The sequence below is a fragment of the Haplochromis burtoni genome, unplaced genomic scaffold, assembly GCF_018398535.1.
Source record: "Haplochromis burtoni strain Fernald_Lab_line unplaced genomic scaffold, NCSU_Asbu1 Contig_263, whole genome shotgun sequence".
NCBI lineage: Eukaryota > Metazoa > Chordata > Actinopteri > Cichliformes > Cichlidae > Haplochromis > Haplochromis burtoni.
Genome location: NW_024582624.1, coordinates 674,262 through 701,625, shown reverse-complemented (window position 1 = coordinate 701,625; position 27,364 = coordinate 674,262). Strand labels below are relative to the sequence as shown.

At 40.0% G+C, this 27,364-nt stretch overlaps 2 protein-coding genes across 3 annotated transcripts in view; both read right to left on the bottom strand.

Moving 5' to 3' along the window:
* LOC102308019 (mothers against decapentaplegic homolog 3) overlaps window positions 1-9,265 on the bottom strand; it is a 29,757-nt gene extending 20,492 nt beyond the window's left edge. Inside the window, exon 1 of the mRNA XM_005939168.3 lies at window positions 8,515-9,265. Coding sequence (XP_005939230.1) covers window positions 8,515-8,717 — 203 coding nt within the window. The 5' untranslated portion in view covers window positions 8,718-9,265. The remainder of the gene's footprint in view (window positions 1-8,514) is intronic.
* A 13,613-nt stretch (window positions 9,266-22,878) lies between these two features.
* Window positions 22,879-25,381, bottom strand: LOC102307477 (SUN domain-containing protein 2). Of its 2 annotated transcripts, none has more exons than XM_005939166.2 (9): window positions 25,287-25,381; window positions 24,782-24,872; window positions 24,500-24,654; window positions 24,342-24,397; window positions 24,091-24,226; window positions 23,875-24,002; window positions 23,592-23,765; window positions 23,407-23,496; window positions 22,879-23,208 (listed from the first exon to the last, which is right to left on the bottom strand). In XM_005939166.2, exons 2-9 carry the CDS (start codon window positions 24,868-24,870, stop codon window positions 23,092-23,094), a joined length of 945 nt encoding a protein of 314 aa, XP_005939228.1. In that variant the 5' UTR covers window positions 24,871-24,872; window positions 25,287-25,381; the 3' UTR covers window positions 22,879-23,091. The 2 variants fall into 2 exon arrangements, with proteins under 2 accessions (XP_005939228.1, XP_005939227.1); XM_005939165.2 differs by lacking the exon at window positions 25,287-25,381 and adding an exon at window positions 25,000-25,110.
* Window positions 25,382-27,364: the final 1,983 nt, after the last annotated feature.

Here is a 27,364-nt window from a genome sequence, read left to right as displayed (position 1 = left end):
TCTCTGAATCGAGGAGGGGGCCTAAGGGTACATCTTTTGCCATCTTACAATGCTGTGATTGCAGCCATTCCCCAACTCTCTGTGAATGGTACTCATGGCCATTGATCAGTGGGCTTTGATCAGTGGGTTTTGGTCAGTGGTTGTTGATCAATGGTCATGAGAATTTGCATAATTAAGATTAAGGAACTGACCTCCCAGCCCATTGTTCCTTCAGTGGACTGGTTTCAGTCATTATGCAAATGTACTGTTTATAAGATTGGGGAAACCTGCAGTCAGCTGAGACTGAAGAAGTCACTTGGATGAGTGACGAAACATTTCTCCCACAAAACGCTACAGATGAACAGAACCAACTTTTGGAGATTTACTTTCCTGGATAATTGAGAATGCATCAAGACATATAATCATTTCCCAACACTTGGTACAATTATAGCATAATATATCCATCTAGACACACGATACAATATCTAAAGCATTTCTTATCATGTTTCTGCCCAAAGTTTCTCGTGTCACTATTTCAGGTGTCATTGACAGTAAAGTGTAAGAAGACCTCACAGTCACCGCTTATCGTGATAAAATGTTTCAGCCTATCAAACCTCACAAATTGTGGCCCTGTGGCCAAGAAAGACTCATGTTTCTTTCCTGTTTCTTGTGTTTTCAGCAAGTCCTGAACGACTATGGCAACTTCAGTAAGAAACACTTATCACACAACCTCCTTGAAAAGTCATTGCGTAATTTCTGTATTTTATGACTTTCACCTGTACTTCCTCTCCCTGCTTAAAAACCCCTACTCCTTCCAATCAGCTGACCTTCCCCCACATACCCAGCTTTACCCTAGCACCTGAAGCAGCAGCAGCGGCAGCAGTGGTGGTGGCAGTGGCCAGTGGAGCACAAAGGCGCATTTGTTGTCTGGAGAACACGTCTGTGTGTGTGTGTGTGTTTCTGCATGTGCACTCCCCCGCAGATAGTGAGACAGGCTAGGGCCAAGTCGAGGGAGAGCTGTGTCTCTAACCCTTCCACCCGTGGTGCAAGCCACAAACCAAACAGCAGCCCACACCCTCCTCAAGGCCCCAGCAGTCTGAAAGAGCATTCCTCTAAGCTGACTAACTACATGCACACACGCACAGAGTCATGTACAATGGCATAAATATATTTATATCTATTAACGTATGGTTAAGTAGCCTGAATTCTACAGTCAGTATTCTGTTTATTTCCTTTGAAGGAACAGAAAACAGAAGCACGGTGAACACCAAGCTTCAGGCATGGCATATACACTAGACTTATAATTGATCAGGATCTTAAATAAATCCTGTTATTGTTTGTACAACCAATGATACCCTCAACAAAAATGCAACAGTGTTAGGATGACATCACCATGTGACTTAACTAAGAAATTACTGTCCAACAGCAGCGAGGACACTAAACTCTTTTGTTTTTAAGGTCCAAACAAAGTAAGCACAACAACACAGTTACTACTGTCTACAAACAGACTTCAGTCATGACTCACAGCAGTAATTCCTTTCAGTCAAGTAAATCAAACAATGACAGGAATCCTGAACCCAATCCTGAAGAAGCAGACTTGTCACTGTCATTAGAGACGCCAACCACACACAGACAGACAACACACATAAACTCTCTGTGACCCGTCTTGAACAGAGTCCTGTTGAACAACACTGTCTCGGGTGACCCAGGTGTGATACTTGACATGAAAGTGAATGACAAAGTGTGTGTGCTCATTTAACAAAGTGATGACGCATTTTGTTAAATCACGCCTACAATATCAATCTAATGTTTTACATTCATTTGTCATTTTAGCTTTCAGCTTCCTACCTTGAAAACTTGGTGTTCTTCATTCTCATAACTTTCTAAAAAGTTTGATTTCCTTGAGGCGGGGTTGGATTTTTAATTGCATAAAAAAAGATGAACTTCTTACAGTTCTGAAATTATACAAACCACACAGTTGATTTGATTATGTGAGAAGTAGCTAAATAAACAGAAAATTACAAAATTATTATTTGAGAACGAGAGGAATCAGAACGGAACTACCAAAACAAAAGTTTAGCAGGCACAAACCTCTGTGGGTGCTTTCACACTCATGCCCTTTAGTTAGGGTTTCCCCTGTGCTGCGATTTCATTGAGCAGGCAATCACACTAAAGTGCAGAATAGAACAACCAGAACCTTCATAAGAGGCTCAAGTTCATTCAGCTTTAGTTATTTTAGCTGTCTTACTTAATCCAGCCCCAAAGAACTCTGGACAGGTTGTTTGTAGGAGGGAAAAATGTACTGCACAATTCTGTAGCCTGGCGTGCTTTGTATTCTGGAAGGTAGCTGTGCACTCAAACTTTTATTATGAAGCAACATACTGACTGCTAATTTCATGAAAATATCTCCCTGGTTCTGCTCAGGTGTCTGGCAGCTCCATATCATCTTTGCAAAGTGTGCAGCAGTAAAGTTGTTTAAGACACGTCCATATCGAATTTCCCAGAGGAACCCACCCGAGGGATTAATAAAGCTCTATCTTATCTTATAAAGTGCTTTTAGCACGCTTCTAGAGTAGTTTTAGCTGCTCTGCTCATATAATTAGCACAAGAATGAGCAAATACCAGCTCTGTTGTTTCACTTTAAAACTGCACCACATCTCTCTCTAACAGACAAGATCCCAAACCACGAAGGCTCATTATGTTTTCACTTTTGTGCTCCCACCTCAGACACATCGGACTGATCATCAACATGCTTGGTCCTCTGTAGTGACACTGGCCTACGCTTACAAAAATCACCAGATGATTTGAATGAGACAAAATTAACTCTGAATATGACAAGAGCACAATGACATGACAGGGCCGAGGTGCACACTGTATGAGTTTGGCAGTGTGTGTCAGTGTGGATTTAATGAAGTCTAGTCTGTCATCCAGACACATGCAGACATCTCTTTTGATGTTCAAATGCTGTCTAGAAGGTAAACAAACCAGTTCTATTTCATCTATTAGCGGGTATTTTTTTTTGTGTGTGTGTGTGTGTGTGTGAATCTCACTAACCACCGTCTCCCTCTGATAAGCCTGAGAATTCAAGACGCTGCAGCTTGCCAAAGAGACTGCTTCCTCAGTGTCTTTCATCTCAACCCTTGACTTTCTGTTACCTTCTACTTTTATACTTTTCTCATTTGTCAACTGTGTTTTTGGTCACCCATTAATGTCTCATCTTCCCTCATTAAAGCACATTTTCCCCATTATAACAACAACTTCCTTGCAACACTGGGAATTCCATACTTCTCTTCTGCACTTTTTTTCCCTCTACATCTCTCTTTCAGTGCAAGTGTCCACAGCTTTTATAATGAGGCAAAAAATAAATACTGCTTTAATTCTATTGACTAACCGGAAGGACTATTAACCAAAAGTAGCAAATATAAAAAGACACCAAGTATACAGCAAAAGTAAATCTGTTTGTTTTCAGTCTACATTTCAGGATTAAATTCTGCTGATGTGGATCACAAAGCCATCTTTACATAACTGCTGCACACTGATAAGGTGGAAAACATGATGGTCTGACAAAAGTCAACAAAATTAATTTCCTTTAATTAACAACTGTATTGTTGAAGTACTTTCAACAGTGATGTATAAAGAAACAGCAGTGTGGATGCAGTCCTTCTCACTCTTGGTCCAGTCCCTGTCTTTCTCATTTTATCCCATCTTTTACTTCTGAACTTGAAGATCCTACGCTCCCTCCTGCCCCAACATGCAGTGTGAATCAGACTGTAACCTTAGTGCCAGGAGAGATGTGTGTACATAAGACAAACCCTCTCACCACCCCTTGCACAAAGTCAGAGAAAATTAAGATAAAAGGTGAGGAATCCACTTCCCCAGGCTCTGTGAATATAAAACTCACTGTCCACAGTACACGTATCACACATGATACTAAGACAATGGAAAATGTCTCAATATCTTTTTGATGCCAGTGTGCAACTGTTGGAACTCATTAACCCCAAATATATTTTTTAAGCACACACACAGAAGACGCAACTTTGATGAGTGTGTCTTTCTAAGGAATATTTAACTCCCATTAAGTTTTGTCATTGAAAAGTTACCTCTGTTCACACATGACAGACCCTATATGCACAGGTGCATGATTGTGTCATAATTATTAAACATTTGGCACAAACACCTAGACAACAGATTGAGTTAGTGTGATGTTGTCTACCTATTGTCACAACAACTATCATACACAAAGTACAATCAGGTCAAAAGCAGCACAGTATCTTCTACAAGTTTTGTTTGGGATTAGTTCACACATTATACTGTACTTACAGGAACTACTGATTCCTCCAATGACAACTTGTATAATTGGTCATTTCAAAAAACTTCAAGCCGATATCTGATTCCAGCTTCCCAAAAACCAACACTTTTTGTCTTAATTTCATTTATTTTATTATAATCTATATGCTATACGCTTCTAAACAAAACCTATCTGAAAGTGTCAACTCGGACTGCACAAACAAAGTGTATCTTTGTTATTTCTATCATTTTAAAAATCATCTTAATTACTTGAGTAACCAAAACATTAAGAGATTGATCAACACGGCAACAGTTATTAGTGGCTGCCCTAACTGACAGTCACACATTAGTATTTACAGAAGACAGTCCATCTCTAAGGTCTGTCTCAGAGATCCTCCTATTCACAACAGCAAAAATGGTGTGTGGTGAAGGTCAACTGTTTGCTTGTAGACTAATCTATGCAATCCATAAAAAACACAAACAAACAAATTTAAAAAAAAGGACGCTGTAGTAATAATAAATTTCAAAGTAACAGCTAGTTTAGGGTATGGAATTGTATACATTGGTGTTCTCTAGTTTATGAATGGATTCCCAGTCATAGATGACAAGAACAGAGTTTTCTATACTTCACCATGATTTATGCAAAGTAGCCTGTGAGTGTGTAGTACCATAGTTAGACCCCCTGTCCTCATCACATCTGTTTTGTTTTGTTTTTTTTTGCAACCAAGATAGCAATGAAGGAAACACTCAAAAGGCTTCAAAAAGGGTTTAAAGCAACCAATAGGTGACCTTATGGTAGCAATGTCCTTTTTTATACCTTCTATAAATATATATCTCTAAAGGAGGTACAGGAAGAGATTATATTGTTTTTAATCAATATGGCATTTTTTGTTACACTGTTTGCAACTGTTTGACTTGCTCAACCACTGCCTCCCAATTACCTGCACCTAAAATTCACCCTCAAAAACTTTAAGTTTAAATGTTTACACTAAGTTTGACTGTGTGGCAATGGTTGACAAAGTTTTTTCATTTGGGGGGGTGAAATGTGGTAGTGTCTCCCAAAACAGTAACAAAACAAGTCACTTCTCTGAACAGAAAACCACTCAAGAATGGACACCACTATGGTTGGAGTTTGAGAGAAAAAAACGTGACCTGGTTAGGGTTGGCAAAAGGTCAAGGATTTAGGTTAAAATGTGAAATGCAATAGTTTGCTTTAAAAATGTGGTCTGGGTAAAGTAACTACTTCCTTAAGGCTAAAAAGCCTACGTAATCTTGGTTGACGTTAGGAAACAATCATGGCCATAACTCAGGAAAAGAAAAAAAGAAAAACGACATTTACTACGCTTAGGAAACAGGAAGCATACGTGCATGTTTGGTCTCAAAGCCTGAGGTTTTGTTGACCTATCCAACCAACCTGACCTCCTCCCCATACTGACTTTGTAACTATATTTAACTCTGCTCCCAGTTTATCCTGGTATAACGGAAACACAACTTGGCTCCTGTTTATAGATACAGGTCTTGGTAAACAACAGGACACACATCTGTTAGTCATCTTGTCACACTCACACAGCAGGCTGTCACACTACACATCCATCCCTCATGCATCAGAAACTCATAGTGGCTTGACGCACTTTACACACTAGTGTTTTCGGCTAACCCAAGTTTACAGCTCACAGGAAGACAGGACTTTAATAGGGCCAATGGAGAAAAGAAGAGGGTAGGTCAGTACCACAGCTGCTCGTTGCTGAATGAGTCAGGCTTGAACTTGGACAGAGGTTTAAACTTTTACTTACGTCTTAAATGAGTAAAGCTGCTCATTGTCAAAAACCACTAAAAGGCAAGTAGAGCAATGGCACTCTCTGAGTAACAGTCAAAGCCTGCAATACTTTGTTTTGACCTCAACTGGGAACATGACTAATGTTTTTTTCATAAGATAAAGGCACACCTACACCTACATGCAGCCCCACTGACCACGTCAATGACCTCCAACCCAAAAATAACTTAACCACCAAACTCACCAAGCTGTTATACAGTTTCCACAGATAGTCCTGTAATTGTGTGCTAGTGTTATCTAGCAGATTGCAGCCATTCAAAAACAACTAGTCTTTCCCAAAGCTCCCCAGCTGATTCGAAGATTCATCTGACAGACCAAACTCACATACACAAAAAGAAATAAGTGTGCTTGACACGACAGGGAAAAAAAAAAATAGCCTTGAGATTTCAATATAATATTCTGTCACTTGGCCCGCTGAGATCTGATCCTTTCTTTCCCCATAACTCTATCTCAATGTACACCACTGAGATGTGATATAATTTTCCTGCTATTCCCCCACCATATACAACTATTGATTCAATCAATATACACAGAGCCCGCTTCCTTCGACTCAGCATCACTGCAAACCACCATTAAGACGGGTAGCAATGAGCTTGAACAGGGAGTTCATGTGTCAGAGAGATAGAAGCTGACCTCCCTGTGGACAGGCCTGAACATGCAAGCAGCTGCTGTCAGCAAGCCAAAACGTGGGGGAATTAATAGAAACAGCAGCTCTCCAGGGACTCTGTTAGCCAACACTGACAGCCAGCTCTGATCTGGGGTCATCTTAATGCACTCCACCTCTTCCCTTCTGCATTAGTGGTGGGAAATATGAAACCTGGATCATGACAAACATTATTTAACTTTCTGGGTAGGCTTAATTCTGAACGCTGGCCCAGGCCTGTACAAGCCGTGATATGCACACTTGTGGCAATGAAGAATGTGGGAGTGCCCCACTGAGGCTCAATTTTCATCTGACAGTATGCTATTAAATCTGAATAGCCCACAAACACTAGTGAGATTTTGCAGATGCAAGCAAAGGTCTGGAGAGTTTAGTTGTAAAAGTGGAGAAAGCAGAAGAAGTAAAATACATGTGAGCACACACTGTACTTTTGATACAAGTTCCACCTGTCCATCCATCCATTTTCTTTCGCTGCAGTTGGACCTGGTTAAAACTAATTCAATTTGATATGACATCTCCAAAGCAAAATGTATCATGTTCAGTTTTTAGAACTGTTATAGGGACGTGTAACAGGCTCTTTATAGCTATTTTGGAGGCTGCAGACCACTCGCTTCTTCTGCACAACAGACTGGAGGCATTCTCCATCTGTAGATACTGACAAAGCTTTTTATTACTGACACAGGTGTTAATTATATGCCAAGTATCTTATCTTAAAGGGATGCCCCTTAAAAACCACATCACGTAAGCTGACACATGTGAGTATGCAAAATGACTCAAATTGATTATCCATGTAACGGACAAGAACTTTCAAGTTGACGAATCAGTTTATCTCTGCTCATTGGGTGGATTAAGGTGTACTAAAACAACCGGCAACTGAGAGTTACTTGAAAAATCAACACTGCAGTAATACCACACATACATTTTAAAGAGTGGCAGGGGTAAAATCCATGATTTGTGTTTACATTGTGCACCTCAGAGGCTTTTACAAGCACAGCCTCTCATCGAGAGAGGAGAATGACTGCTCAGGAGAGAAGTGACTCACAGAAGCTACCAGCTGTGATTTACTGACAAATGCCACTGTTGGTTATTTGTTCTAAATAATGTGTTGATGGACAAATGGCTGTGCAGACTGAGAGCAAGAAGAAGCCAGCTCCACGGGCTCGCCTACGCACTAAGAACGCTAGAAAGCGTCCCAGATTAAGGCCAAGTTATATAACTTGGACTCCATTAATGCTTTTGCACTGCATGTGCTCTGCTGGCTAGTTAATGCATGGACTGTACCCTTTTTATTCTCAGCAAAACACCCTCAGCTGAATGCTGATGTGATAATAAGAAAGTGCTGAAGGCTGCTCGCTTAAAGTGAAGTGTGCACACGATGACAGCATGATGCCCCAGCAGCTCGCCACCGAGATGTTTCAGACATGATCTGCTAGCTCTGCTCATGGTCCAACGCTAGCTCGTTAAGCAGCACCTTAGCCACCATGTTGCTGCACAATAAACACGTAAAGGAAATCAACAGTTTGAAATATTGACGCCAGAAAGGAAGTGGAAATGTCAACTTCTCAAGTCGAGCAATGATGCCATACATGTGCAAGGCGCCGAGGATGACAGAAACCAGGGAAGAAACCTTTTTGAGTTTTCTGTAACAAAGCTGTAATGAAATCAGCTGAAGTAATAACCCCCCGGGGGAAGCTACTAAGTGTACAGCTAGCTAGGATGCTGATTTCACGGTCAACGCTCAAACTCTCCTTACCGCGGTATAGTGATGCATTTCGTGTTGATATTCTGGGTGGTGATGGCTTTCTCCAGTTCGTCCAGTTGTCCCGTCTTCTTCAGCTTCTTCACCAGGCTCTTCACCGCTTTTTCACACCACTTCTCCTCCTGGCCGTTCTGCTCTCCCTTCTTCCAGCCCAAAAGTCGTTTGACAATGGGGGGAGTGAAAGGCAAAATTGACATCTTTTGAGTTCAGCTGAAGTCAGTCCAGTGTCGAGAAGTCCGTCAGTTTGGAAAAAACACGGAGGAACAAGTGTCCCTAAAGCGCTCCGAGTAGTGGAGACGACGGGAGTAAAGACAAACTGCTGCTGTTGTTGTTGTTTTTAAAGTCACACAAAACACATCTCGGAGTCGCACCGACCACTTTTAGCGGACTCGCTCCGTCTGTCTCGAGCTCAGCGGTGAACTGTGCACCGGTAGTCTGTTGCGCTGTGGATTTAGTGCTACTCCGCCAGAAAACCTAGTTCCGTCTGCACTCTTTCAGGCCAGAGCTAGTCTAAACACACCTCATTTGACTCACACCCAAAACTGCGTCGCTAGCTCTAAGGCAGAAACGAAAGCGTCGTGATAGGTTTTTTACGTCTCTGAATGCTCTAGCCTTCCACGAGCAAAGTTTTTGGTTAAGTTCAGAGTCATCCGCGGGTGCTGGATCCTCCGACTGAAGTCTGTTAAGAGTCTGCATCAAATGCAAATGCATGAGCTGCTGCTGAGAGTCTCGATTCAGACTTTAGACTGCACAGCAGACCCATGAAAGGCCAGTGTGAGCAGCTGGCCAAATGTGTTTCGCTGATATTGCGCAATCTCCATCCTTTTCCCTGTTATTGCTGATAAACCTCCACGTGGCTGTGTCTAAATAAGCAGTCACAACAGATCACTTGATTTAGTTATGTAACACTGGGCAGTTTTTGTTCTTTTGCATGTGACTTCACTTCAAAATTTCTGATGAAATTAGGTCCTTGTTTTCCTTCTGTTTTTCTTTTGTTTCAGTAGGCTGTATAGGACAGTGGAGCTGTCTAAATAAAATTAAAAAAAACGTTGGCTCTGTTGTGTTTCAGTTTAGACTTTGAGACATAATTATAATCAAAAGAGCTGTTCTTTTTTAAAAATAAGTGTAGGTTTCCAACTTCAGCTGGAAAACATACTCTATGCTTCTTTTTCCATTTTACTTTTAGAAATCCACATATGCTTAATTGCCTGGCTGTCAGCCACATAACCAAGGTTGCATAAGAATACAGCCGTGCCTGTGTTTTTGTTGAATAAAGGCTTGAGGTTTGACATTCAGCATCTCTAGCGCAAAGGGTTTTCAGTAATTGCTACTGGCTTGTTTTGTCTCCAGATGGGTGAATAACTCTGGAGCTGCTGTAAAGATGGAAGGTGATAGGAGTCGTACATGAATGCAAGAGATGAGCCACTAACTTGCCTCAGCTTGTTTTACATGTGAACACAGGAATCAACGAGGTGGCAGTTTGGCTTTGCAGCTTGGCTCAGCTCCACTAAAGCACAAGTACAGCTTGACACATGCACATGTAGGCCTAAACACCTCCACTACACCACCTTTCACACGCACTCCCTGTTTCAGTGTCAAGGAGTCAAGTGGCAGATGTACAATGGGCCGTGCAGTGCCGCTGAGCTCACCGCAGAGAGAGTGATAGCGGGACTGTTTAGGGTGTGAAGCTGCCTTTGTTCCTGCAGCTTCAAAAGAAAGACTTTACTGCTTTCAAGCACAGTTTCCAAAGTCGGGTATCTTATTAGCAGGCACTTGAAAGAGTCGTAAAATGTGAACGCTCTGCACAAAGAAGCCGGTGCACTTGCTTGGATTCAGTTTACAAATTTTCTATAGTCACACAGAAGAAGAACTTACACAGCTGGAATTCAAATAAGATAAGATAAGATAAGATAGAACTTTATTAATCCCTCGGGTGGGTTCCTCTGGGAAATTCGATTTCCAAAAAAGCACAGCAACGACCGAAGTTACAGAGTTACAGAATATTATATATATACACACACACACGGCCCACAGTGGACGCATATATGAGGATAGTGATGGTAGTGAGGTGCCAATATTTGCTCACTGCCTCCACTGACTGTTCAGAATTATACAACTATAGTGGCATTGACCTGCTGTTACCATTTTGGTATGTGTGTACAGGCGCATTGACCTGCATTCAGCCAGCAAGCCCCCTCCTCCACTCCTATGCACAGTGTGAAGTTTGTGCTAAAAATACAGCTGGCTTTAAGCTCAGCAGGACATACCCGTCTCCTTTCATCTATTTTGGTTGCACAGCAGTGTGTATTTTTATATCTGCTACAGGCATGTCAAGGTTTCTTCATACATGACATCTTTGTTAAATGAATTCTCACCCTTGAGCAAAGATTTTCTAAAAAATAAACAAAGGACTTCTCAGATCAATGACTGTGAGGAAACTATCACAAGCACTTAGTGTGAGCAGCTGCTTTGACCTGTAGAGATTAGGTTTTATGTGCAGTCCCAGATATCAACAGCTCCTTGTCTGTAGTAACTATCAAGTCCACAAAAGTGTAAAACACACCACTCCCTCGCTCTGTGGTGGGTTGGCAGGTTGGAGGAGAAGGCTGGAGGAGCGTGTGGCCGTGTGTCACACGCTGAGGCCCCGCGGCCCTCTCGACACCTGTTTACGCCCCCAGGGACACGACCGGCCAAGACAGCTGGTTTGTTTTGGAGAAGTGCAGGCTGAGACGGAGCGGATATGGGGGTGCGGGGCGGGGGGATGGGATTACAGATGGGCCGCAGTAGACAGGCGGGAGGACGGTTGTACGGGTGGGGGTTGGGGGTGGAGTTGTGGGCTTCTGTGAGAAGAATTACTGAGCACAAAAGGAACGTCAGCGAGACTCAATGGGCAGTGGCCACTGCAGTCCGATGGATGATAATGACATTGTGCTGGCAGCAACCTCAGGGGACTTGTTCCAGTGTGTGTGTGTGGGTGTGGGTGGGTCTTTGACGTCATAATGTCCCAGTGGAGAGGCATTCAAACTGTGGGACTCTGGATGGATGTGATAAGGAAGCAGATGACCAGTTATTAGCCAATTTAAAAAAGACAGATGCTGAAGATTATCATTTGAACTTAGATGTAAATAACTGCTTAAATACAGTCAGCATCCCCTAGAAAGTTTAATTCATCGCTCATGTGTACCAACCCCAACTACATCTAAAATTATCGCACACTTTTATTTCAGTAAATTAAAAAAATCAATTTAAAAGTTATATATTGGACATAATAAACACAGATCTTTTTCTGTTGGTTATGTTCTGCAGATTTTTGTAACATATACTGTTTAGAGTTTTTTCAGAAGGTCCTGGTTTTGGATAATCACATATAAAATTTTGTATTTGACAGTTGCTACAGATGTTTGAAAAGCAACAAAAATACACAAAAAAATGTAGGTAAATGTCACAAATCCTGCTTAAAAACCCCTCACAGAAGTGTTGCAGCTCGAACGCAATGGATTACTAATAAAACTAGTAAAACCAGACCATGAAGTAGAGTGATTGCTCCAAATGTTACATATTTTACTGTTCATAGTTTGTCTAAGAAGATCACCTTTTAACAACCCTGTGTATGATTTTACAATAAAATCCACAATTATTATGTCAGAAGATTACACATTTTTAGGTGTTAAAAACGAAATAAATAATTTTAAAAGACAATATTTTACCTGGCCATGAAGATTATACACATCTTTCTCAAACTAAATGCGCAAAGTCTACCATTCACCATTCTTCATGAGAAACAATCATGTTTCACCACAGACTCTCAAAGTTTTTCTGGCATGCCCTGCTAGAGAGAAAAAAAAGCATATTCCTCCAAAAACCTTTTTTCTGTCATTAAAAATGAAAAAGGAACAAGTTTAATTTTAGTTTTAAAAATGGTGCACTATTCTTTGACTTCTTTTTTTTTTAAATTCCTTCTCCTGATCCGTCACACCAGCTTCTCCCCCTGAGAACCACTAACATATACAAAGTTGGCGTGACTGCCTGCATGCGTTTGTTTGTGCGTGTTTGACATATACCAGTTCATGAGTGAACAGAGCTCAGGGGTGCCATATAAAAGTGTTAACACTGATCCTCTTGGCAATAACAGGACACTGTGTTTTCCCTCTGAGAGAGCCATCAATCGTTCAACAGCTTATGACAGCTCCTCCAGGGATGGTAGAGCGAGCACATGGTGTACCAATCAACACCATAACTATCACGCACACACAGGCAAACCCACACACACCCTTCCACATGCAGTAGGCCCTTCCTTTCTCACTTCACTACTCTATAAATGACAGTTCGTTGTGCCTGCTTGTGCTTTCACTTTTGTATGCAGACCCATCAAAAGTGACTCTGTTTCCACATTGGTATACAGATTGTTTTGTTCCGGCACTTATTTTGTGTGTGACGTCACTCTTTTTACCAGCTCATCTACTCAAACACAGGAAATGGTGTTCGGTCCAAATCCCTTGTGACAGATCTTTTGAAACTTTGTGCTGTTGCGCAAGTCACTCTGCTATGAATAACAGGAAGGCAGCTATTTTTCATCTCAGTCTAATTGCCAGTCACTCGGCTAAATCTTCATAGTCAGTCTTCATAAGCATGCCCTTATTGGTTGTTTGCAGTTACTAGAATCACACAATTGCAAGAAAAACTTGAGATTACATTCTTTTTAAAATATTTGCAGCGTTCAATCTGACTGAACTAACACACAATGCAGGTTAATAAACAATCACACGAGTGAACTCTCGCCAATGTAACTCATAGAAAGCGGCAACAACCTCCATTTCCTGTAGCTGCTTATGAGAATTGCACACTGATGATGATTAAATTAGGAAGGTTCATTTTTGCAGAGCTGTTTCAATTCACTATTTCTGCAATGCCTTAATAGAGCAGCTGTCTTCAGGTCCGGCAATAGTATTTTAGTTGGGCTAAGGGGTCAGAATTTAGTCTTGACTTGATAATTCAAAAACATGCGGGTTTTGTTTTTTTGGGGGGCAGGGGGTCATTTACTTCTGTATGGTTCTCCTCATATACTCCTAAATAAAATCTGGACACAATTTTGAATGTATGCTGATCCGTTCACTGTGTGCAGACCCACTTTTCCTCCAAATAAAGTCATGTTAAACTTTAAACTTGGTCGTAGGACTTTTTTAGTGAGCACGCTTTGTAGTGACACCTTTTTATAACGACACTTCTGCAATCCCAACGTCTGATCTCATCTCCTTAAATTAGAGAAACTGCCAAGTAGCTCTAGGGACATTTGTTGCGACAATGACTGTCTTTTTTTTAAACATCTTGTACTGTAAGTTATTACTCAGTATGTTCAACAAGACTGCTTGCCTATTCTCTTCTGTTTATCCAATTTAGGCTCACGGGAGGGCTGGAGCCTATCCCAGCTACCATAAGGCATGAGGCAGGGTACACCCTGGCTAGGTTGCCAGTCTGTCGCAGGGCTTACACAGAGAGAGACAACCATTCACGCCTACGGGTGATTTAGAATCACTAATTAACTTGCTCACACTAACTGCATGTCTATGGACTGTGTGAGGACGCTCGAGTACCTGGAAAGAATATGCAACCCCCACACAGAAAGGTAACGGCCAGAACGTGGATTCAAACCCAGGACCTTCTAATGAGGCAACATGCTCCACATAACATCCAAAACTTATGAGATTGTGTTGCCTTTCTTTATTTTTGCGTTGCTAGAGAAGCAGTTTTTTATTATACAGAATGTTTACATTAGATGACAAATAAACCCCAGAACAACCCAATATTGCTGCTATGAATTTAAAAAATTAAATTAATAAATTAAAGTCATTGTAATGTCTCTTTTTGACAGCCACGGCATTTTGAATGCATGTTATTTGTTTGAAATGGGCAATAGGAATAAAACTTCACTGTCTGATGGCACGATGACTCAAATTGGTAAAATAAAGCAGAAGCAAAGAACATTTCCCATAAAGCCAAGCTTCCTGAGATAGATTTCCTCTCAGCGCAAATGTAAAATGGTAATAACTGCTTGTATTACCCCCTACGCCCGCTGAATTATGAACTTTACTGCCCAATAGTAGCTGCTGTTGTTTTTCTCAAAATAAAAGTTCAGTATATTTAATTTTAAACTATTTGTTAGATATTCCCAGAAAAGCAAAGGATAGGAACTCAGTAATAAATATTTCCTTTTAGTTTTTCAAGTAGGATTGACAGGATGACCCTGCAGGGAAATGGGTCCGTGTGAGTGTCCTGACTGGTACCACAGACTCATGTTTGTTGCTCATCAGCACTGTGTGACTCTGCTCATACGACTTCTCCCTGGTACTACATGAACACACATGACTCACAGTCCAGGTGGGTCTTTTCTCTTTCCTTATATAGCTGTGGTAAACCTAGTCTTTGTATCTGCAGTGAAAAGTTTATCTCCACTTGAGCTATGACTCACCGTATAAAACGATAGCCCTGGTGATAACCCGTTGTTCCTACTATGACTTGTTATAAAATGCAAGCTTGTACAGTGTCGTCTGAGGCAGCGCTGCCATGACTTACCTCTGAGTCATGAGTCACTATAAATGGCTGTTGGTCAATCCCTGTGAGAGCAAATTTCCTTTTGTTAGCATGCCTGCATAATCTCATTGATAGCAGACAGGATATTGAGTTAAGGTCACTCAGTTTGAGACACTGTTTGGAGGCAAAGAGTACTGAATACTGTGCCATATGACACACGGAGTCATTAAGTATCCTCTAACAGCCTTATTAGAGTACTTTCACTTGTAATTCGGGATGTGCTAAACTTGATAAGTAGCAGAGTATGTGGCCAAATATAATTGGAAGAATAATCCACTGAACGTAGACATATTTGATGACAGAAAGTCAGATAAAATAAGCTTTACAACCGATTTCTCATCATATTGACATACCCACAGTGTAACACATATACTTGATAGTCAATGAAGGAACTAATCAGTTCTCTTAATTAAGTCTAAAAGTATTACTTTGAGCAAAATCAGATTAATCTAGAATTCTGACTTATTTTCATACTCCTTTACAACGTATAAAGCTCAGTTATCCTTAAACTCATTTTTCTCAGATAACTATACTGTTTCAAAAGAAACATGATGATTATATTACCAGATGTGTATTTTGAGGGTTCAGAAAACTTCAAAAGGGATGAAGGGAACATGATATTCTCCATTTAGTCAGTTTCCTGCAGGAACTTTTCACCTACAAGTAATAGCAAATAGGTAGTACTTACTATAAAGTAGTTTAAAAAAGAGTAGGTACTTTGTAGCAAAGGTAAAAGTAGGTCATTAAACTGATATAATAACAGGAAGTAAATGGCATTTTATGTTTCTCAGAGTAAAGCGAACAATTTTTCAGTCACCCTTCACTTTATTGAACTTGTTTATTCACATTAAATGAACTTAACTCTGTGACTCATGAGGTGATTTGAAGTGACTCAGTCAGCGAATTCCCATTGTTTAAACAGCTTTAAATGATCTATGTGTCTAAAATAACTGCTGCATATAGTATAACAGCATGATTCTGGTCCTCCTATCATCAGCTCCTTTCACTAATGACTCTAAATTTACTCCAGTGTAAAGCAGCTGTTGAGCCCTTAGCACAGCAATCTTAATAATTAACACTTGAACAGCTGTTGCTTCAACCAAGTCTCTTTTTTCAACTTTACTCAACAGTGACACCTCAGTGAGGTATATGTGGACATCATATGCGAACACCACAAACCAGAAATAAGGTACCAGGAGACCAAGAGTGTAGCACCGAAATGGGAAAATACAATGCAGTAAATGATCAAACTGGCTTTGCCAGGAAAAAATTCTGTTTTTACAGACTTTGGGACTTACATTCAACGACCATTTGAACGCTAGTGGCACAGATTCAACAACATTTCCTCAGACATTTTTCTTCATATTGACAGCATGACAGAGTTGCTACAGATTTGTGGGTTGGAAGTGAACCTGTCACTCCACCACAACTCAAAGCTCCCTACTGAACTGAGATGCAGTAACAAGTGAACAGAAATTGAGACTCATCACATCAGATAACATTTTTCTAGTCTCCTGCTGTCCAATGTTGGTGAGTCTGTGTAAATTAATGGGGGCACAAAGAAAGATCCAAGAATTAATTTCAGTAACCATGACTCCTTCAGTCAGCACCACTGCTCTTGGACTTAAACCCAGGGTTGGCCTTTTAAGGGTCTGACAAAATCAAACCATCGAATTCCATCCAACCATTTTCCTCAGCTTATATAGGACCAGGTCGCAGGGGGCAATAGCCTAAGCAGAGAAGGCCAGACCACTTCTCTCCCTAGTTCCCTTCTCGGGCTTGTCTGGAGCAACACCAAGGCGTTCCCAGGCCAGCCGAGAGATATAATCTCTCCTGGGTCTGCCTAGGGGCCTCCTCCCAGTGGGACATCACCCTATCTCTAAGAAAGTGGCCAGTCATCCTTCGCAGAAAGCTCATTTCCGCCGCTTGTATCCCTAATCTTGTTCTTTCCGTCACTACCCAAAGCTCATGGCCATTTGTGATGGTCGGGACACAGACCGACCGCTAAATTAAGAGCTTCGCGCTCTCTTTACCATGACGGACTGGTACAGGATTCGTGTCACTGCAGCCATAGCACCAATCGGTCTGTCGATCTCCTGCTCCCCTCTTACTTAAAGTTCCCCACTTCGGGCATCAACTCATCCCTGACACAGAGTAGGATCTGAGTATTTTAACCAGAGGGTGGAAAAAGGTGAAATTGCACCACCCAGAGGTTATTTTCCTTTATTACAATCATATATACCTAATAAATCATCTTTCTGACAATGTAGGTTACTTACTCAAGCAAACAGAATATTATATATCTCATGATTCAGTAAAAGGACTAGATGTTATAGTCCCTGATATTGCATTGCTTTATATGGAGAGAATCTTGAGGGATGGCTTTTATGAGGAAAGGCAGCCCAGAAATTTTACCAGCAACACACATCGTCAGTATTTTATCTCATAAAATAATTAAAGCTCATTAATCCTGGACATAGGGTCTTAATCTTTCTTTCTCCTCCTAAAGACGAATAGCCATCTTTATGTCTAAAGTCCTGCTACTCTGTGGGATTTTAGTATGCTCCAGTATGCACATCAGACTTTGCAAACAGTAAAGTGGATGAGACTGAGTAAAATCCCAATTTGACTCATAATTGCACATTATGTCAAATATACCAGCCTGCTATTTGCATTTATATGGCAACTAAAGCCCTCAATCTCAGAGAACATATGCATAGAAGAGCAAGCATTTGGTCACAGACCATTGCTTTTCTTTGTGGCTGATATCATTTCTCAATCGCCTAAGCCCCATTCACACACCCCATGACAATATGCAAAGAATGTCCCTGGGCTACCACTGTATTGCTGCAGCTGAGCAATGCGAAAGGAAGGAGCACTCTGGTTGTTGGAGTTGTTATCAGACTCCATAAGCCTTTAAAAATGTGTAACGTATAAGTCATGGACACGAACAAAAGAGGTCTGCTTAATAAGGGTTCTGCATTACCGACAAACATGCAAAAAAGAAGACATTAAACTAAAATTTTCCTCGAGATGGATGTTTAACCAATTTAAGATAAATAAGATTAATAGTAGCAGCTTTTTTGGGGTGCTTACTTGTAAAACTGGAGTCAGTCTACGTGCTTGACTGGATACTTTTGTGCCTCCAGCAAGAATGGAAGCAGGAACATTTCAGTGTCAAGCAGTTGCATTCCCCACTACACTGAGCAGGCAAAAACATTCAACAGACTGACTGAAGAGTCTGCCAAGAACAGGGAAGAATATTGACATGTGACCTGCTTGTAAAGAGAGGGTCAACTAGTAAACTGGAGCCTTGGGATTCTGCAAGGGACCAGCTGGCAGCTACACAAGGATGTGTGAGGAGCAAATAGCTTCCAGTGTGTATGAAGCTTAATGGTAATTAGTATCGAATCACATCAAAGAGATTAAAGCTGGAACATCTGAAGAGCATTTCAACCCAACCCAGATACTGTACCTTCAGTTAGCGAACGCAGTCATCTGTTCACACCTGATGCATTTGTTTACCTCCTGCGCACATGCGCTTGAAATACGTGTACATCATACGTTTGCCTTTGATGTATCAAAGACTTCTGGGCTATGATGTCAGTGCAAAGTTCGGTCAGCTGTAAGTAGCAGCAGGAGCACTGACTACAACAAATCCATGTTTTTCTGTATTTATTTGATTGATTATTTTTTATTATTTGGCAAAAGTAAGTACTAAATGCCCCTAAAGCAGCAAGGGTGGAGTGTTAGGTGCTACAAGCAGTGTTTAAGGTCGGCTGTACCTAACATTGTAGCCACTAACCCAGCAGAGGTTATCACTGACCTCTCTGCGGTTCACACTGAATACCATGTTCTCTCCCAAGTGTTTAGTAAGGATTGGGCCTTGCCGCTCTCGCCTCACCATCCCTATTACTTTTGTATAGGTCTTCTCCCTAGCGCTTCCTTTCCAAACAGTTGCTTGTACAGTTTCTCAAAGCCTGAGCACGGGGCTATGGAGCACTATATAACGGACTCACTTGCAGCAGGCATTATTTGGCAATCCACATCTCCCCTCGGGGCGGGATTCTTCTTTGTTGATAAGAAGGATAAAACCCTGCACTCCTGCATTTATTTTCGGGGGTTAAATTAAAAACTGTTAAGAATAAGTGCTAGCTAATAGCATACGCCTTTGAGCTACAGCAGGTGCCACAATCTTTTCTAAACTCGACCTCCACAATGCCTATCATCTGGTCTGCATTCGAGAAGGGGATAAATGGAAAACTGCTTTCAACACTCACCTGGGACACTTTAAGTACCTCGTTATGACGTTTGGCCTCACCAACCCCCCCAGCTGTGTTTCAGGCCTCTTAAAATATGTTTAATAATTATTTATTTATACCACACAGGTCTGCTGTTGAGGCTGAAACATTACATGTCTTATTTCACTTCAGCTACATGTTGACAGCAAAAATGTTATGTGACGGCTGTGTGCAGGCAGGGGAAGGACCCAAAGTGCAGACTCCGGAGACAGAAAGTAACTCAAAACAGCTTTAATGCTGAACTCAAAAGGGTAACAAAAACTAAGACTACAAAGACAAAACACACAGCAAGATAAAGGTAGATCGCAACAATGACAAACTGAAACACAGGGCTTAAATACACAGAGGGAGCAATAAGGGAATGGACAACAGGAGGGAAACACAGCTGGGGCAAATCAGAACTGACGAGACAAGGAAGCGTAAAGTGAACACACTGAGATAAGACAGAGACCTTCAAAGTAAAACAGGAAACACATAACACAGACTGAACAAAGACACAGACTCACATGCAGGCACTACAACAGAGGGAACAGAGACGTGGGACCAGGGCAGACACAGACACTGACTGGACACGGGGATATAGCGGACAGGGGAGACAGCAACTAAGGATTACACAGAGACAAACCATAAGACATAACTCTAACAAAAACCCAAAGACTAGAAATTATAAATAATATAATAAACTCAAAAACCCTGGGTCAACGACCCAGGCATCCTAACAAAAAAAGCCCATACATAAATATAAAGAGCTCAGCCAAAGCTGTTCTGAACAGTTTTTAGTTTAATGTTAGTATCTTGGTCACATTTTTAATTTGTTTCTCATAAAATAAAATTATACTGGCACAAATTACGTTTTTCTATGTCTTGTCTGTTATGGTAACTCTGTCCATCACAAGCTGTTTAATTTTGTCATGTGACCTGGCGTAAATGGTAAATGGCCTGTATTTGTATAGCACTTTGCTTAGTCCCTATGGACCCCAAAGCACTTTACACTACATTTCGTCATCCACCTATTCACACATACACTGGTGATGGCAAGCTACATTGTAGCCACAGCTGCCCTGGGGCGCACTGACAGAGGCGTAGAAAGAGATTGAAGTCCCCGCCCATCCACATCACAGCTAAGAGACAGTAAAAGGTCTCAATATTCAGCCTTATGTGAGTAAAAATGATCAGAGTGCTAAAATAGAGCTTTTCTCTATTTCCAAATAGTGAAAAAATTTTATTCATAAGGATATAAATCAAAATATGTTTGATCAGTATGAGAAAAGCAGTTTGAATAGTAGACATAACTGTTGTAATGTCTGAGTGTTTGAGGGTGTGTATGTGCCAGCTTCAACCTTGGCAGTTTTGTGTGTTTTTGGAGAAATGCAGGAAGATAAGAACTGTGTCGCCAACTCATCATCCAAATAATCCTAAATCAGAAGAATAGCATAAGCGTTGCAATTCTTAAACACAGAGCGGTTTATATGTGGTTTTGCTGATGGTTAACACCGTTGCACAATCAGGGGGAACCGCAGCCCAAATTGTGAACCTGTGAATAGATTTCAAATTCAAATTCAAATTTTATTTGTCACATACACAGTCATACACAGTACGATATGCAGTGAAATGCTTACACAACTGCTCATGACCTAAAGAAAAAGAAAAGGCTATGAATAAGATAGGAAATAAATATGAAAATTAAAAAGGGTAAATTTAACTAGGAAGGAATAAAATAAAATATAAAAATTAAAGTTAAAAATGAAATAACTGTACAACACAAATTAGAATGAAGGGTAAATTTAACTGGGAAAGAATAAGATAAAATATATAAATTAAAGTTGAAAATAAAATAACTGTAGGCCTACAACAAAATACACAATACACAGTATAGAAGTATATAAGAATGTGTGAAGAAATATAAATATATATATATATACAATAACAACAGCTGTACAAGTATTAAATGGAAATGAAGAAATATAATGTCCAGTGTTGTGCAATCCACATTTGTGTCTTGATTTAAGTGATGAAGTGAAAATGTCCAGTGTGTGTGTAAGAACCATATGTGGGTCAGTACTGTGTGGTGGTGTGATTGTGATTGAGAGACCGTATCGCCTGCGGGAAGAAGCTCCTCCTCAGTCTCTCTGTGTTGGTCTTCAGGGAGCGGAATCGCTTTCCTGACCTCAACAGAGAGAACAGTCCGTTGTTGGGATGGCTGAGGTCCTTCACGATCTTCCTGGCCTTGGTCCAGCACCGCCTGCTGGAATTTTTGGCTTTTCATCTGCTCATTTTTGCCGTGTTAGATGGTTAATTCAGAAGGATTTGATTAACATCATATTTCTGAATGCCCAGCTGCTTTCCTGTTGGGTGATTTTCATCAACTTGGAACACTGGGATAAGTGCTTTTTTAGATCCAGTTGTGCAATGCTTATATTGTCAATAATTTTATGAACATATATATATTTTATTAGAAAGTGGGTCTGTTTGCCATACCTTTGTTATAGTGGTGGTGGAGATGCACACACACATGCACAGTGACATTTTAATCCTGCTCCAGAACACAGTCAATACTCTGACCACAAGTTTGCATCATGGTGCTGATCCAGGATCCTTATCTTATTGTTTATTCCTAGTGCTATAATAAAAAAGTAATAAAAACAAAAAAAAAATAAAGTAATAAATTGTTGAGAAGCACTAATGCAGCAAAGTGTTCGCAGGTTGCCTCTGTGGTGGCCATCTTATTTTCCCTGCCTCGGTTGCAGCTCTTTTATAGGCCAGTCTGAATTGAGAAGGCGTGGCCTCAGATTATTTAAAACTGGCAGATTCATAACATAAATATAACTTTGTATAAAATGTATTTATGATTAGTCAGTTTGTTTGACTATCCACTCTGTGCAAGGAAGAAAGGCTATTAAATGTTAAAAGTGCAGAGATAGAATAATTTTACTGCTGTAAAATCAGCATTTTGTCATATTTGAAATAAAAATCTAATATAATGTGTTTCTTCACGTATTTTCTTTTAAAATACAGTCTGTCTTTTTGCATAATATTATATATATATATGATAATAATCCATAATTATGTGGATATACATATCAAATATCAGTTTTTAGTGATATATACATCTATAAATTCTTATTGTTTAGAATAAATCTGCAGCAAAAGTTATGATGGCAACAGTGGTACCCAGGGTAAGTAGTAAGCCACCTTTGTACACCTGAAAACCCATTCAAACCTCAAGTCTCCTCATTAATCCTTAAATCCTATTTCACAGTATAAGTCTGTCATATCAGAGCACATTCAACATAGACTTGAATTTTATTAAGGGGAAAATCGTCTGGTTCTAGTGCTTTTCATCTGTCTTACTGTTCAGTACGTGAAATCTAAACAGATTGTTCGAGGTGTTTTGTAATTAGTAATTTTGTATCATAATATACACAGTCATTTAAGAACTTTCAAAGGACACACATGATTTTTTTAAAGCAATGTTTTAATAAATTAAATTAAATTAAATTAAATTAAAAATATTTAATTAAAAAAGAAAAGGAAAGAGAGAAAACCCCAACAATATGACGACCGGCTGGGTGTGAGGCGCATCAGACTACAAACTGTTAACTAGAGTTACGTGGAGGACGTATGTTTCTCTCTTTTTCCATTTATACTTAACTCCACCACAGTCCTGCATGTCTCCACAGTTTTAGTGCCATGCTAGTTTGCCATGAACTCTAAAACTGTAGATACACGAGTACTGGGAGTTGCCCCAGTTGTCATGAATCCGTAGTGTCACGTACTTCACCACACTGATGTTAGATTCCTGTGAGACAAGAAAGATAAATAACAGTTAGTTGAACAAAACCTCTGTGACTGTGAAAAAGGTGACAAGATGGTAAAATCAGAGATATTATCATTACTACAAGAGGATATAAGGGATAATCTACAATTATTATTTTCTAAAAAGTTGGTAAAAAAAAAAAAGTGTATGTGCATGTGAACAATGACACAGTGGACTCACGGCTATCTTAAATGTTTGAAGCGGCCCTCCCTTTGGGTCATATTGAAAGGTACCCAGATAAATGACTGGATCCTCAGCATGTTGATTTCCCTGAGACACAAAGAGATGTATATCAAGTTTTTCTATAACACACTGTAATGTATGCAAAAGTTCAATCGTGTGGTACTGAGGAATCTGTGACTTACAAATACTGAAAACTTCCTGGGCGCACTTGACACGGTCAGATATGGAGATAGCATCTGTGGTATGTGCCCCAGTGACACGTGGCTGATGGTGATGTATTGGGCCAGTTCAAGTGAAACCTGTCCCTGGCTACCACCAAACGCCCAGCACTGACCTGGAAGCATTGGTGCCCGGCCCTAAAGAGGGGAACCAAAAGGAAAATAGAGTTGAGTAAAGGGCAAAGCGGTCGGACTGTTATTTCATGACATATTTTGCTTTGTGGAATACGTTTTTTTTTTTTTTTACCTCAAGAAGGATTCTTGGGCTTCTGCATGGTCGCTGGTTGGGACAAATCAACGTGAAACCAAAGATTCGTAGCACCGGTTTATCAGGGGGATAGCTTTCTGATGTCTTATCGTAAATTATTCTAGCTCCTATAGATAAAAAAACAGTGAGAAAGAAATTCCAAAACAACAACACATTTTCTTTGGACCTAACTGACAGTTTGAGTTTCTGACTTACCGAGTGACTCCAGGGCAAAGTTTGGCATCCTGTCTGCCACCGGAACTAGAAAGTCTATTTTCTCTTTCAGACTGGCCAGTTCACTTTGAAGCTCCTCAAGTTGTTTCCAAGCCTGCTTGGAGCTTGTAGTGAATATCTATAATTGCAAAAAGAATTTGTTTATGTTTAATGTAAACACCTTTACAATATTACTTTCTGTTCAGGATTGTTTTCCTTTTATTGTTCTTCTAAACTGCATAAGTATGCCATACCTTTGTCATGATGACAGAGGGGATGCCGGTGAAAACTGCCAGACTGAAGAGTAGACCTGGTGGATGAAGAGAAATCATGTGATAAGACGTTAATTCAAAAGAAAATCACATATTGCTACTGGAGAGGATGTAATGGTTTGTGGAAAGGGATCATTTACCAAAGGAGAAGACCAGAAAGATGAGGAGAAATGTCTTTCTTTTTGTTGAGCCACATCCAGGCTCCGCGTCACTTGTGCAAATGTTATGCTCCAAGTCATGCTCAAAGTGATGTTCTTCGCCGTTTCGGAAATGAAATCGACGCCTTTTGAAAACTCTGAATGAAATAAAACCAAATGAGAACAAAAGTCTGCTTGAGAACTGCTGACTGTTTAATGAAAGCATACATGACATGGGTGTATACACACGTTTGACAGCAAAAAAATATGCATACAAACACTTACCCATACAGTCTCTCCTTATAGGAGATGACTGGTTCGCCGGTGCTATTATAATAGCCATTAGACTGTAACCGACTGCTTCTTTTCAGCATAGCTGTGAAAGACAAATATTGAAAGAATTGTTTTTTTAAATACAAATATAGAACATATATTGTGCAACAAAATCTTACAGACCTTGTTGCCTTCTTTGGGAAATCATATTTTAAAGATTTGGTACTTACTTTCACCAAATAATCAGAATAATCAGTAAAGTCAGATAAACGGGATTCGTTGCAGTTAATGCTGTCCTATCGAGACTTCTTGCTGCTAAGTTAATCTTGCGAATTTTTGACGTCATACGAAATGCTTTGCTCTTTCCACCTTATGACGTACACGTATTCCTAGCGCATGCGCACAGAAGGTAAACAACTCCGCTAACTGTAGGTACAGTATCTGGGTTGGGTTGAAATGCTCTTCAAATGTTCCAGCTTTAATCTCTCTTATGTTGACGTGATTCGACACTACTTACCATTAAGCTGCGTACACACTGGAAGCTATTTGGTCCTCGCACATCGCTATGCAGCTGCCAGCCGGTCCCATGCGGATGTCCGAGGCTCCGGTTGCCTAGGTGACCGTTTGTTTACGAGCAGGAAAGAGGAAAAAAAGTTGGAATAAATTGCGATGAGCTGTGAAATCAATTTAGTGTCCTCTTTTTTCCATGCAGAACCCTTATGAGGCAGATCTCTTTTGTTTGTGTCCATGATTTATATAGTCTGATAACAACTCCAGCAACCAGAGTGCTCATACCTCTCGCATTGCTCAACTGCAGCAATACAGTGGTTTGCATATTGTCATGAGTGTGTGAATGGGGCTCAGGCGAGTGAGAATTGATATCAGCCACTAAGAAATGCTTGCTCTTCTATGCATATGTTCTCTGAGGGTTTTAGTTGCCCTGTAAATGCAAATAGCAGGCTGGTATATTTGACATAATGTGCAATTATGAGTCACATTGGGATTTTACTCTCAGTCTCATCCACTTTTCTGTTTGCAGCGTATGATGTGCAGCAGACATGCTCATAAAATCCCACAGAGTAGGAGGACTTTAGACATAAAGTATGTTGTTCGTCTTTAGGAGAAGAAAAAAGATTAAGATTAAAGGATTAATGAGCTTTAATTACTTTATGAGATATATAATATTTTATTTGGTTGAGTAAGCAACCTACATTGTCAGAAAGATAAATTGTTAGGTCTATATGATTGTAATAAAGGAAAATAGCCGCTGGTAGTGCAATTGTACCTTTTTCTCTTTATTCACAAAGGCTGTCGATTTGGTTGGAATACTCAGATCTGTGGCTGCTGACATGCCTCAGTGTGAGTGCACTCTTAGCACTCTGTGTTTGTCAAGCACCAATTAATTATTTATATTTATTTTTTGCAACTTCCTTTTATTAAATCATACATTTCATAAGTCAGACATTCTCTGAGATTAGTGGCTCCAGTATATTGCTCTGACCAACCAAACACAGCAAGGTCAGACTGTGAACAAGCTCTGAGCGAGGCCTGTTATCAGAATCACCGTTCCGTTTCTGATTCATTATACTGGTTAACTGAAACATATTTATTTTTCTTTATTTTTTTATTTAACATGCCAGTATTGAGCAATTGAGCATACCTAACTCTCATTAAAACCAAATATAAGTTATGCTAACTGGTACATATTCATGTTTAATATGTTTTGTTATATTTTGATTTGTTTTTAAAAAAAATATGATTTATGAAATGCTGAACAGGTCACTTCAAGTATGTGTCATATTTGTGTGACACTGTTGAGCGAATGTGATTAAATAATAATGATATCTTGATTAAAGTATGATGTAAGCCCAGTGTGCATGGCTGTTATAAGCCTAATGGGGAAGGTGGTGACATATTATTAATTGTTATGTTCATATCAAGGTTTTAGCTGTTAATTTAATTATAATCTCAGCTGTGGGTTAAGGTTTATCTGGGAAATTCTGTAGGAGGTTGAAAATGGATATACACTTAAACAATGTTTTGTTTTGTTTTTGTGTAACACACAGGTCTGCTGTTGAGACGGAAACATTACATGCCTTATTACACTCGTGCCACATGGTGGCAGCAAAAACTCACCAGTTGCACAGTGAGCAGCAAGTGCCTGCTGAACAAAGATAAAAACTCACTAACAGTGTCTATTTACATGAATCAACATTTCTTAGACAGCATTTTGATATGAAACAGTAGAGGTAAACATAAGTATTACTAACAACACTATTAAAGGTTGGATTGTGTTTAGTTTATACAACAAGTGAAACTATTTCTAAATAGAGACATTATAAAGTTTAACAAGAATTAAATTTTTGAAAAATACATTTCTTTTGCTCCTTTTAGAAAAAGCTATTTCCAGTGGATACACTAGGTGTTTGTGTGTATAAATGCCTTCTGTGGGCTGTAGCAGCTTTGTTTGCATGTTTCTTTTGTTATTTTCTCACTACAGGGAGTGCAGAATTATTAGGCAAGTTGTATTTTTGAGGAATAATTTTATTATTGAACAACAACCATGTTCTCAATGAACCCAAAAAACTCATTAAT